Source organism: Zosterops lateralis (assembly GCF_965231275.1).
Source record: "Zosterops lateralis genome assembly, chromosome: Z".
NCBI classification, from domain to species: domain Eukaryota; kingdom Metazoa; phylum Chordata; class Aves; order Passeriformes; family Zosteropidae; genus Zosterops; species Zosterops lateralis.
Window position 1 is genome coordinate 56,607,236 of NC_139800.1, and position 13,598 is coordinate 56,620,833.

Below are 13,598 nucleotides of genomic sequence, written 5' to 3' on the forward strand. Positions count from 1 at the left end.
GAAAAATGTATAGAGATAATAACTAAAAAAGATAAAAAGTAAGATTTTCAAGAGGTTCAAGTGTCACGGACATTAACTAAATCTATAAACCAAGGCTGTTTCTGCCAGTCTGATGGTCTTCTTAGGTTGCATGAGAAAAGCAGATGGCACTTGCTTTTGTTTCACACCTTGAGACATATGAATCAGACTTTCAAAGCTAGAGCAAAGCACCTCCTCCCCTCAGATTTCTCTTTCCTAGAGGTCACCATTATTCAAGGCACGAATACAATGCAACACAATGTGAGATACATTGGAAGTCAGACCACATTCAGGCTTCACTGTAAACTTCAAGGGTCTCACTTTGCCCACCTGTGGACCTACTACGGTGTTTGTTACACTGCAACAATTATCATGCTTAAAATTTTGAATTCAAGCTGTCACAAACCAATATGTAAAAGGGATGCAGAATATTGCACTGGAGAGATCTGATTTAAGAGAGGGGTGTGTCTACCCACACATATCAGATGACAGGCTCAGTTCTCTAATCTGGGCTTTATTAAAGCAAAATTGTATTGTTATTTTGATGTGACAAAACACACCTGATATGAATCATCCTTTCATTTTCTGCATTAACCATTCAAAAATGGAAAAAAAACCCAAGCCAAAGGTGCTGTAAGGATTTTACTAAACAGAATGTTTAGTTGTGGAATACCTTTGGAAAGACACAGGATCCAGTGTTATAAAACCATATATTCTGATAATCAGTTGCTTTCTAGCAAGTCTTCCTTAATCAAATGCTTAAATGTTACAGGAATCTCCACTTAAACAAATGAAAATCATTATGTCTGTGAAAGAAATATCAATTACTTTGCTTAAACAAAAAAGACCCTATTAAAAGCAGCATTTTGGAAACTTACATAGAAAAAATGCATTTAGGATTAGCACAACTGAATTTTTTCTAAGAATACACAAACACTATATGTTTTCAAAGAAACATATTTTTAGTTGGTGTGCTGTTGACTAATGAAGCAAAACAACTACATATAAAACCGTATGAACGTTCCAGACAAAAAAGAAATGGTGATACATTGTCTTGGGTTTTGCTGACAGTTTGTCATTCAGTGTTTGACATGTTTGTAAAGCACAGCTGGCAATCTCCTTCAAAATAATCTAAATTCAAGCTCATGTGACCAATTACGGAATAACGTCCTTTTCTGGTACAAGTTTAAGACTGTTACTCAAACGACTGTAGTTACTTCACTAAGCCTAGAAAACCTCCCAGGCCTTACTTTTTCCCTTGCTGCCCTAATTCAGAGATATATTGAGAAACCTCAACCACAAGAAGAAACCCTCATAAGTATTCCCAGGATCAACACTGAACTTATGAATTAAAATGTGTAGCAGTACTTCAGAGCTATCCAGTGATTTCAATCCCCATTGAACAAGGAGTTGTCTATGAGGCTGTGACTGCTTTGGGATGTGACAGCCTAAAGCAAAAAAGGAAAAGAGCTGAGACAGAGAGAAGGATGCTACTAAAGACAAATTAATATGAGTTAAACACAGACATGGACAAACACCATATGCTGTACTTCACTTTAGTTATTGTTTAATAAAGCCTGAGATGTTAAGCTATACATCTTGCTATTTCAACACAAAGACTTACAACGCAATGTTGAACTGGTCTAGTAAGATTCTTAAAAGAATCCAAGGAGCATGTCTCCAAGGAATATGGTAGCTTCATAAGACCAGCTGTTGCAGTTTAAACTATTACACAGTTTGTAATTCAATTAGAAAGAGGCCTTTTGTATTCTATTGCTATGTGTTTTGTTAGGCAACTTCAAAAACAGAAAGCCGTCTTTCTTTTTGTCTTTTTCCTGTTCTTTCTTGGAAAACCAGATTTTTTTTTCTGTTTCCACATTGCTCTAAAATGTATTCAGTTAGCTGCATCACCACAAAACATCTACTGAATGTTTATAAATTTGTTACACATTTTAATAATATTGGTTTGATTTCAATATGGGATTTCCTCCCACTTACCTCTGTCCGGAAAAAGACTTCTGCAAATTTACATTTCTGCCTTCTATATTTTGTGGTTAAAATGTAAAGAACCAGCTTTTGGTCCAGGAAGCAACTAAAATTATTTTTTTCAAGTGGACCTTTCCCAACCATAAAAACAATCTATTCCCAGTTCTTTCCACTAGAACTGATATCTCACATATCTAGCTCCAGTTCCAATCATCAGTAATGTTTTCTAGCTTTTCTTCAACTGTAAATTTCAAGGTTACACAGGACAGCAAAAGAACTTGAGATTACAACGCTTCCTTGCAACAGAATTTAAGACTTAATGCTTATTCAACAGCATTTAAAATTAATTACTCCAATTCTTCATTCAATAATTTCAATTTTTTTTTTTTTTTTTTTTTTTTTTTTTTTTTTTTTTTTTTTTTGCATACAAAATTAAATGCCACTTCTCACATTTCACCACTGGAGTAATCACGTCAGCCAAAGCTGAGGGCCATGCCCAAGGGCATAGCTGACAATATAGGAGCTGAGCACATCATGTTACTTCATTAGTCAATGCTTACTGAGACCCTTAGTATTTAATTAAAGTCTGTTGTGGTTGATGGTGACATTCAGTAACAAACTAAGAGCTTGTCCTTAAGATAACACATAGAATGGAATTTTTGATTACTGTGTGAGGTCTGGGTTCCTCTTCTGCATTAAAGGCCTGCCTATGTCCAACCCAAAATAGTGAATTCTAATAAGCCCCCAAGATGGAAGAGCAGTATCAACTGCAAATGAGACAAGAAGCAGGAGCAAGAATTCCATGCAAATGCAAGATATTCCCAGCTATTTTCAACAGACACTGCTAATTCAGGGAAAATGCGACTTCCCTTATAATGCAATACATTTGTTCACTATGTAACACTGAACTACAGAATCTGAATTAATGCCAATGTTAACCTTTTAACTTTCACACTGTTTTCAAATTTTAATGCAATGAATTTTAAACAAAACACATGAGAAAAAAAATCTTTAATTGGGCTCTTCTGCTCTGTGCCACTTGTCCACCACTTGCAGATGCACTTCTATTCTAAAAATATCAAAAAGAGGAAAAAACTGATCATGAGTAGTAGCAGTGAAATTAAACAAAATAGTAAAAAAACCCAAGTAAATTAAGAAACAAAAGTTATTTTCAACATTCTGTTGTATCCTAAATGCAGTCAAAGTATGTATGTATAGTGTGACTCTCAGACCGCATTATTATAATCATGACACCCCAAAAGCATGAAGGACCACATCCAACTTTTGCAGTATCAGAACTCAAATCATTTACCACCACCAGTGATCTTGACTGGATAAAGACACCAATGTCTCTGTCCTGATCATAACTGCACAGCTCTTTGCTTTCATTTTGATACTGAAAACAGGCACCCTCCCCCATTACAGCTGATTTTTTTCCAAGTGTTTTCAAGTAAACAGTCTCATTTCAGTTTACCTGTGATAGTGGAAAACAAAATGTTTCATTAATACTAAAAACCTAATAAATTAGTAACTTTACGATGCATTTTCTTAATATTTTCTCAACTGTGCAATGCCAGCATATTTCTGAGACATTTATTTTGGAATAGCAAGATATATTGAGAAAAAGTAAAGGAACAATATTTGGCATGATGTTTCAGGAAGACTTTTCTCAATAGTAGAGTCAATATAAGCAGCTTCCAAACAAAAAACAGACAAGGAAAGAGATTAGACTGGTATGATGCATGTGGGAAGTATCACCTCCCCTAAGCAAATGTCCTTCTTACAGCTGTGATGAGCATCTTTGGAGCACTGATTAGGTTATTTGTCTTATGTGTTGTGCATCTTATAGAGACACTTGATATGTTATTCTTACCTTGAGCTTCAAAGGGGACTTATATAGACACCACTTACACTGTTAGGGATATAAAATGTCAGTCTGAAACTAAAAGTTCCTATGAACAACTTAGTGGACATCTGCATTTTGCTCCATTCTGAAATGGGAGACAGGAAAGAGAGATGTAAGAGAGAGCTCCAGCTGATGGTAAATAAATCAATCTGCTGCAGTTAATGATTGTGCCTGCACATGGATGCAGGACCCTGCAGGCTGAGCCCAGCAGGACTGGTGGCTGGGTAGGCAATGTCTGCCTGTGTGTAAGCCTGAGGGATGGCCCTCCTGTGGGCAAGGAAGGGTGCAGCAGACTCAGGAAGGGCCCTGTGCCAAGTAAATGGAAGGCTAGCAGCTTGGGCATACATACTCCTGACCATGCTTAGTCTACACCTTCCCTGCCAGGTGAGGAGTCATAAGAAGTTTTTTAAGCCATTCCAAAATTCCTGATGACTCAACAGCTGTTTACTTAGATTTAAACTCAGTTACTGCACTTGCATTTCACAAACCTTTAAATCAGGTGCAGTCTCACACTGGCACGACTGAGCCTGGCTTTCATTCATACTGAGATAAGAATGGTCAGAGCAATCATCTATACACTCAATCTCTAACAGTTCACAAGTATCTTAGCAGGAGCAACTCTGGTTATGATTACCTTGTATTATTTCTGTATAGCAAAAAATAAAATTGTTCCAATTTTCTCAATTTGCCAGTGTAATATAAATCCTGCATTTCAGACAAAGGGTTAGGAAACCTTCAGGTAACCATACCAACAGCATAAAACTTAATGACAGGAATAAATTTGTAGTAAAAATCAGAAGGAATAGGAAAAAGTGAAAGCATAGAACATACATTTGATAATATATCTATCATTTAATGCAACCTAAAGGTCTTTTTTTCTGCCTTCCTTTCTGTGAGCAGTTGTTAATGAAGAAATAAATGAAACCATTCAGCTGGGTTTGCTTAATGTCACTGCAGACAGAATATTACTTTTGTTTAATGTAAACAAGAGCCCCAGAAACCTACTCTGCTGTCTGAACTACAGTCAAATATACTATATCATTTAGATCAAGAATAGAATTATTTTAGTTTATAAAATAAGCATCATATTTGCATTCCAGAACCCTGATAGAGTTGGTAGATGTAGCTGCTAAGCCAGTCTCAATAATATTTTAATAGTCATAGCAGTCAGCCTCCAATGACTGGATAAAAGTGAATGTCACATTTTCTTTGAACAAGGATGAAAAGGAGGGCCCCAGGAACTACTGGTAGGTCAGCCATGCCTCAGTGCCCAGTAACAACATGGAACAGATCCTCTTAGAAGTAATGCTGAAACATATGGATGTCAGAGAGATGATTAGAGATAGCCAGAAGTAGCATAATTTTCCTTCACAGAGGGAAAATTATGCCTGACTAAGATAGTGGCCTCCTACCATGGAGTGAGAGAGCTACAGATGTCATCTGCCTCAGCTTCTGTCACACCTTTGGCACACTGTATCCAAGTACAACCTCCTTGCCTCTAATTTGGAGAGATAAGGGTTTGATGGATAGATGAACAATGAACTGGCCGTGTCCAATGAGTTACAACCAACAGCTCAAGCTCCAAGTGAAACCCAACAATGAGTGGTGTCCCTCAAGGATGCATACTGCAAGCAATAGTATTTAATATCTTTGTCAAAGACAGAGACAACAGGATCAGGTGCACCCTTAGCAAGTTTTCACATGACACCAAGCTGAGTGGTTGATTTGCTGGAGGGATGAAATGCCATCCACCTTGGGACAAGTTGTGGTGTGGGCCCATGTGAATATCATAAAGTTCAACAAGGTCAGGATCCTGTGTCCATATGTCAGAGCAATGCTCAGTATCCATACAGACTCAGACATTGAGCGCAGCCCTGCAGAGAAGGACTTGGCATACTGGAGGATGAACAATTTGATATAAACTGGCAATGCTCACTTGCAGACCAGAAAGTCAGTCATATCCTAGGCTACACAAAAAATCTGGCCAGCAAAGTAAGGGAGGCAATCCTCCTGTGGACTTCATTCTTGGGAGAATCCACCAGGAGTACTGCCTCCGGCTCAGGGGTCGCTGGGACAAAAAAGACATGGACTTGTTCAGTGTGTCCAGAAGAAGATAATGAAAATAGCCAGGGGGCTAAACAACCTCTTTTGTGAAGTAAGGCGCAGAGAGCTTGGATTCTTCATCCTGGAGAACAGGAGGCTGCAAGGAGACTTTCTTATGGCCTTCCAATACATAAAGAAGGCTTGTAAGAAAAATACAGAAAGACTGTTTTCCAGGGCCTGTAAAAAAAAAGACTCCTCTTAGGGCCTGTAGTGACAGGACAAATGGTAAATGGAAGAACATCAATTTAGATTAAATACAACAAGGATGTTTTTTATAATGAGGGTAGTGAGACACTGCAATAGGTTGCCCAGAGAAGTTGTGTATGCCCACTACACATGATTGTATTTGGTTTATGTGGCAAACTAAGAACAGAGCTACCTCCATACAGGACTGGCTGCTGGCAAAGGCTGAGCCCATCAGAGATGTTGGTAGTGCCTTTGGGATAACAGATTTAAGAAAGGGTAAAAACCACTGCATACGAGTAGCTGGGAGAGAGGAACAATAAAATGTGAGACACCAAGGCCAGAGAAGAAGTAGGGGAAGGCAGTGTTCCAGGTCCTGCAGCAGAGATTCCCCTGCAGTCACATGGAGAATGGTAGAGCAGATATCCAGCCTTCAGCCCATAAAAGACCTCACACTGTGGAGTGTGTGGATGTACACTGAAGAAACCTGCAGCCTGTGGAAAGACAGTGCTGGAGCAGGCTCCTGGCAGGAACTAATTCTTGTGGAGAGGAAACCATATAGGAGTAGCTGTTCTAGCAGGAATTGTGATTCTGTGTGAGACCCATGCTGGAGCAGTCTGTTCCTGAAGGATTATATCTCATGGAAAGGATGCATGCTGGTGCAGCCCATGAAGAACTGTGGTCTTTGTGAAGAACTCAACTGGAGAAGTTCACAGAGGGCTGCCTTTAGTGAGTGGGATCCCATGCTGGTGCAGTCATGAAGAGGATGAGGACAGAATAGCAGTGACACCCTGTGATAAACTGTCATAGGTTACAATGTAAGATGTACCCAAAAGTATGTATTCTATCATCATCTTCATAAGCTGTTAAAACCAGGTAGGGTAGTGTTCCTTATCTCCTTCATGACTCATCCCTGATAACTCCAGGGGCTATCCTCTGCTAATGGGCCATTTAATCTCACTGCAAGACTGATAAAAGTACATCATCCCATTGTGAGATGCTTCACCCAGAGGGAGGAACCAAACAGTCCTACCCGGATAGAATCTAATGTTTGGAATACAACAGGCAGCCTTATCCACGGAATTCCCAGAGGACAAGAGTTCCATAAACACCACTGGACCTTTAAAGGAAGCTCAAAACCTTCTACAGGATCACTGCTTCAACAGAACCCCATCTATCACTTCAAGAGGACTGCAGCCACCATTTAATCACACTGCTAGCAACACCTTAACCAACAGAGTGTCAGGTTGCATTCTGACTCTGTCAGTGTTTCTGTATTATTGCATTTATTTAATTTTCCTATTAAATTGTATTTCTGACTTGGGATCTACTGGTTTACTTTCAAACTAGTACATAACCTGAAAGCAAACCCCACCCTGGTCCATCCCCCTGTGCTTATCAAGGTGGCAAGGCAAAGCATGTAGGAGGGAAGTTGAGATTGTGAAGAGAGAGGGGTAGGGAATTCATCCTTGTTTCTCATCATCTTGTGCTGTTTGATTGCAAATTAATTGTTACTGCCAAGAGGAGTCTTTTTTTTTCCCACGGCACTAACTGGTGAGTGGTGTCCTCTCCTGAAAGCACAAGCTTCTTGATGGAGGAGGAGTAACAGAGTGCCTCGGTGGGCACCTGGGGACCAGTCAATCTCAACCCACCACAATGAGCCTTGGAGTAACCTGATCTAGTGGAAGGTGTCCCTACCTATGACAGGGAGATTGGAACTGAATGACCTTTGAAGGTCCCTTCCTACCAAAACAATTCTAGGATTCCATGATATTGGAGAAATGTAGTTTCCTTTTCTCATATACAAATCAAACAAAAAACAAACAAGCAAAACAACAAAAAAAAACCCCAACCCCCCATACAAACTCCCTCCTCCTTTCCCTTACTTATTTATACATTTGCCTTTTAAAACAAATTCCTGTCTTTCTGTCTATCTTTTTGATTATTACATTTTGGTCAATTTTGCTGAAATTCATGACAAGGGTCTGGACTACAAACAGTGGCTTTCTAACTGAGGTACATTTTTAAGTGCATCATTTTAACAGCCTTCTTGTTGCAATAATTATTAGTCACTTTTCTGCACTGGATTAGAAACAGAAGGCTAACATGAATAATATAATTTGCTAATACAGATGCTATGCAGCTGCTCTTCCCAGAGCAGGCTAATGATAAAATGTGAAGGTCAGGTATTTCTAAACTGTGTATGATGAGATATGAGTAGAGCACTGGAGTAACTATGAATTCTCTTGTTGATCTGGGTCCTGGCAACAAATCCTTTGTCCTGTTACCTGCCAAAGCAGAGAATAAAACTGCTACCTCAATCATTTGTGATGATTTTTTATTTAATGTTCAGCATCCACTGAAAGAGCAGCCTATTAAAGCAGGAAGTCTGAGCTGTTCAGCAGAAAAGTGAGTAACCTAACCCACCAGTATGCAGCAACAGCCACAATGGGAGGGACATGGAAAGGTTACATCTATTATGTTTTACAGTTTTACTAAACTGAGTATAGAAACAGATACCAGGAAATAATCTAGCATATAACAGTAATATAAAGAAAGTTGCCCATAATAAGGTATTCACTCAAGATTGGCTCATTTTCTTGTAATATTTTGGGCATTTGCCATATTCTGCTTTAATAAAAATTCAACAGTACAATAGGCAGAAAAAAATTTCAGTTCAAAAGGAATTTGTCAGTGAATAAAGCATCTGCAATGTTTTAAAATGAATCAAGAGTCCCAAATGCTAACAGGAAAACCAGGCCCTTTGTAAAAAAAAAAAAAAAATACTATAACTTACAAGGAGATTGTGGCATACTTTCATCTGAAAACTGAATTAATAAATTCTCTTATAGGAGATTTAATTTACGTATTCAAGTCTACTTTTATCAAACATTGAACATATGAACAACTCTATTGCACAAAAAGCAGAAACACTGGCAGTAGAAGTAGTATTATTAGTGATACACAATACCAGTTCCTCCTATAAAAACACTAAAAATGTATAAAGTAACACAGTAACACAGTCTTTCTGCTTGCAATTAGGGCTGTTTTATTTGTGACACTAAGGATCACTGCTGCCTATGAATCCCTCAAAGTCTTTCTATCTCTTTCTGTGCACTACCTACTCACATAAATCACACCTACTCATAAAATCAAGCTGTACTGGGAAATGGCTACTGGTGAAATGGGCAAAGGTGAGAGAAGCAGTTTTTTTACAACTGAAATACATTTGATTAAAAAAAGTAAACTTAAATCTTGGTGTCTAAGGCTAGCACTACAGTACCTATAGCTCATTCACGACAATACAGGAGAAAAGCAATCCAGAAATGAAATTCATTTGTTAATTTGTCTACAACTATTTTTACTAGGAGAGAAATCAAGTTTTCCAAGCTTTTTAGAGATATTTCCACTACAAAATATCTAATTTTTATTCTAGATTCAACCTATCTAAACATTCATTTATATGAAGTAAAAAGAAGTGTGGCTTCTAACAACAGTGTTGCTTTTTACAGCAGGACTGAGACATCTAAGGTTGTTTTAACTTGAACAAATAAAATAAGACTTGTACTTACCGATATATCATCACTAAAATCTATTTCATCCAAATCAAGGTATTCAGGGGCTTCCATTATTCTCTTATGGGCATTTTGGGTGAGTCAGCATATCAGTAAAGACCTAATTAAGAAAAGAGAGATGTGTTGCCTTTAGAGAGCCAAAATCACATAGAAAAGTCTTCTTATAGCTGCTGCATTACTGAAACATTCAACTTGAATAGTAAAGTATTTCATAACTTAACCTTAGAACATAAATACAATTTGACCCCTGCACTCTGTGTATTGTGAAGCAGCCATTTCAATTTTTTGGAGAACAGCTAAGTGATACTTGAAGAAGTAAAAAATACTTGGTTCAGCATCACTGAGCCCCTCCAGAAGTTCAATGCTGGACTTTATACAGGTATAAAGACCTAAGTTGTTGAATATCCTCATGACCTTGCAACACAGCGATGTTAATGATGTCCCTTCTCATGAGACATTTACTCACAGCCACTCCTGTTACCAAGATGGCAGAAAAGAACTGAGAATCTTGCTGTGCACAGACAACAAAATCCTATCACACCTTATCTCTGCTTACAAGCAGACAAACACAAAGTGCAGACAGTGCTTTACAGATTAGTGATTTACAACCCCTCAGGCTCTGAGGGCACATCTCCCAGAACGGCAACCAATTCAATACCAGAATTATATCACGTGCACTAATTATCAGGGACATTAAACATTTTCTTACAGCAAGAGGAAAAGAAGAGCAAATTCTCTTGCAAAGCAAGAAATTTGTCTAGAAAAGTCAATATTAGAGCTGCATAAATTGAAGCTTCAACAATCAGAAGATCAAAGACAATAAATCCTTCATCAATCATCACTACAACGAACATGTGTGTTCACTGCACTACAGACAAGTGAAACAGAAGTAAAAGTAGAAAAGGAAGATATTTTAAAGGAAGCTGAAAAACAAAAGCACAGTGCATTTTAAAATAATGTGAGTCACTACATAAGGATTAAGTATTATTATAGAAGAAAATCAAATCCTCCAGTACTTGTACATAACAAAGGAAACACCTTAAGGAAAAAAACATGACAAAACCCAATTTATTCATATGACCACTACCAAGAAATATGTTTCTGAATAACGAAATCAGCTGTGTAGGCCTAAATAAAATCATTGTGTGAAACTTTCACATGCATTTAAAAACGCCCTAGGATATGATGTCTGAAAAGAACACTTCTCTGTTAGACAAAACAAAACCTCAGCAATTCATCTCCCTAATAATACACTATCCAAGCACAAAGCTGACCTTAATACACCTGTTCTTTAGAAGCTATTTGAAAAAGAACCAGTAGGCAAAACTGCAGTAATATGCTGAAATAGATGGTAAAGCAAATTTTTGTTTCACACCAAGTTACTGAAGCACTATCAGCATAATTTTCTCATTATGTGAATGTTCCAGTTTTGGCTGAGGTGGAGTTAATTTCTTTACTGTAGATGGTATGGGGCTGGGATTGGGATTTGTGCAGTAAAACAAAGTTGATAATTCAAGGATGTTTTCATTACTGCTGAGCAGGGCTTACACAGAGCCCGAGACTTTTCTGCTCCTTACCCCTTCCCACCTTTAAGCAGGCTGGGGGTGCAAAAGGGAGTTGGGACAGCCAGGATAGATGATCCCAACTAACTCAATGAGATGAGCAGATGACATAAGGATATGCACAGAAAGCCGTAGGAAAGGAAAAGGAGGGTGTTTGGAATGATGGAGTTTGGATCTTCCCAGGTCAGTGTTATGCATGATAGGGCCCTGCTTTCCTGGAGCTAGCCAAACACATGCCTGCCCATGTGAAATGGTGAATTAATTCCTTGTTCTGCTTTGCTTGCATGCACAGCTTTTGCCTTCCCTACTAAACTGTCTTGACCTCAACCCAAAGGTTTTTTCACTTCTACTCTCCAAGCAATTTTCTGGTGACACTCTGAAGGACAGTAGCATATAACAACAATCTCAGCTACCTACAATTTTCTCTCACTGTGACTTAGACTTGAGTGAAGCAGTGGGAAAAGAGAAGGCTACAGAAAGGTAAAACCAGTAGTGTCTCTACTGTGAAACTCATCAGAAGCTTTTTATTTTGCACATTCCCAAATGCTAAGTTTATTCTTGGAGGGACCCACTAAAATCAGACAGAAGGCTGACAATGAAAGGAAATAGCTTTTGTGAAAAGGCATGACACATTCAAGTCTACAAATTTCTGCACTGCAGATTTTCCTTAACAGAAACATAAAATGTTGGTATATTTTTTAAAGATTTATGTATTTGGTAGACATTACAGCTTAATTGTGGCAAAGTGCACTGGTAATATATTGAAGTGATTGGCAAGGCAAGGTTTTGGTACTGGGAGAGTTACAGGGTTGGCTTCTGAGAGAAGATGCTAGAAGTTTCCACTGTGTCTGATGGAGCCAGTTCCAGACAGACCACTCCAAGACAGATCCACTGCTGATCAGAGCTGACCTCCTCAGTGATGGTGGTGGCACCTCTGGGATAACAGATTCAGGAAAAGGAAAAAGTTACTGTGCAACAGCAGCGAGGAGAGAGGAGTGAGAATATGAGAGCAACAGCCCTGCAGACACCAAGATCAGTGAAGGAGCAAGACAAGCTTGTCCATGAGCCAGAGCTGGAATTCCCCTGCAGCATGAGGTGAAGGCCATGGTAGGGCAACTGTGCCCCTTCAGACCATGGAGGAGCCTGTGGAAGACCCCAAGTCAGAGCAGCTGGAAGCCCAGAGGAGGCTGTGATCCCATGGAAAGTCCATGCTGGAGCAGGGTCTTTGCAGGACCTGTGAGCATGTGGAGAATGGAGACCATGCAGAAGCAGTTTACAGACAGGACTTGTGACATCCTTCCAGAGAACTACAGATTAGCTGTCAGTCTATCACTGTGACTATTGACATCAGCTAAAACCAAATTATTAACAGTTTTTGAAGTAAAACAAAGTCTGACTGTCTATGCCAAATGTATTTGACAAATTCTGACTGTATATGCCAGCTACCAGAGGGTGGTTGGGCACTGGGACAGGTTTCCCAGGGATGTGGTCACAGCACGAGCCTGACAGAGCTCAAGGTTTATTTCGACAATGCTCTCAGACACACGGTGTGACACCTGGGGCTTTCTGTGTAGAAAGCTGGATTCTACACAGAATCTTTTGGTTCCCTTCCAACTCCAAATATTTTTTATGACTGTACAATTTTGTATGTACACAAATTAAAGGACTGTGTTTATCATTACATAAGGTGATAAATGTCTGAAGTACGAATGAGCATTAAAATATAAGTTTAAAGGTTAAAAGCATATATGGACCACATAACAGAAATAGTTTGAAAACAAACCAAAGTTTCAATGGGTTTCAGTTTTTCATTGGAATTAAATGGATCAAAAGCTGCCCACGCACCATATTTAAAAGTCAACAGAAGAGATAAATAAAGCTACTTTAAACAGGTCATGTAAGGAAGAATCAAGAAATGACCCAGTGTATTTATTTTCAACAAAACCTAAAGTTATTAAATTAAAATTAAATTATAAATTTAAAAATAAAAATTTGAAATATTTTTAAAGTAAAATTAAATTAGTCATTTAAAAATTATTCAGTTCATAAAAACTCCATAGCTTGAGTAAAACTATTATTGCTGGTTACCACATATCTCAAGGTTTAGAACAGAAAGATCTCAACCTTTCAAACTTATTTTTTCACTCCAAATTGGAAGAAGCCATTGAAGGAAAAGAAATTTGCTGTATCCATGCACAGCTGACAAAAGGACATCATTCCACCTAGTGATATACAAAATCCATGAAATCAGTCCACAGTCCTGCA

The 13,598-nt window shown here is 38.5% G+C and overlaps 1 protein-coding gene across 2 annotated transcripts in view; it reads right to left on the reverse strand.

The window, feature by feature from the left end:
* SNCAIP (synuclein alpha interacting protein) overlaps positions 1–13,598 on the reverse strand; it is an 88,335-nt gene that overhangs the window by 42,332 nt on the left and 32,405 nt on the right. For both annotated transcript variants that reach the window (XM_083884421.1, XM_083884422.1), the window contains exon 2: positions 9,769–9,871. In XM_083884421.1, coding sequence (XP_083740547.1) covers positions 9,769–9,825 — 57 coding nt within the window. In that variant the 5' untranslated portion in view covers positions 9,826–9,871. The remainder of the gene's footprint in view (positions 1–9,768; positions 9,872–13,598) is intronic.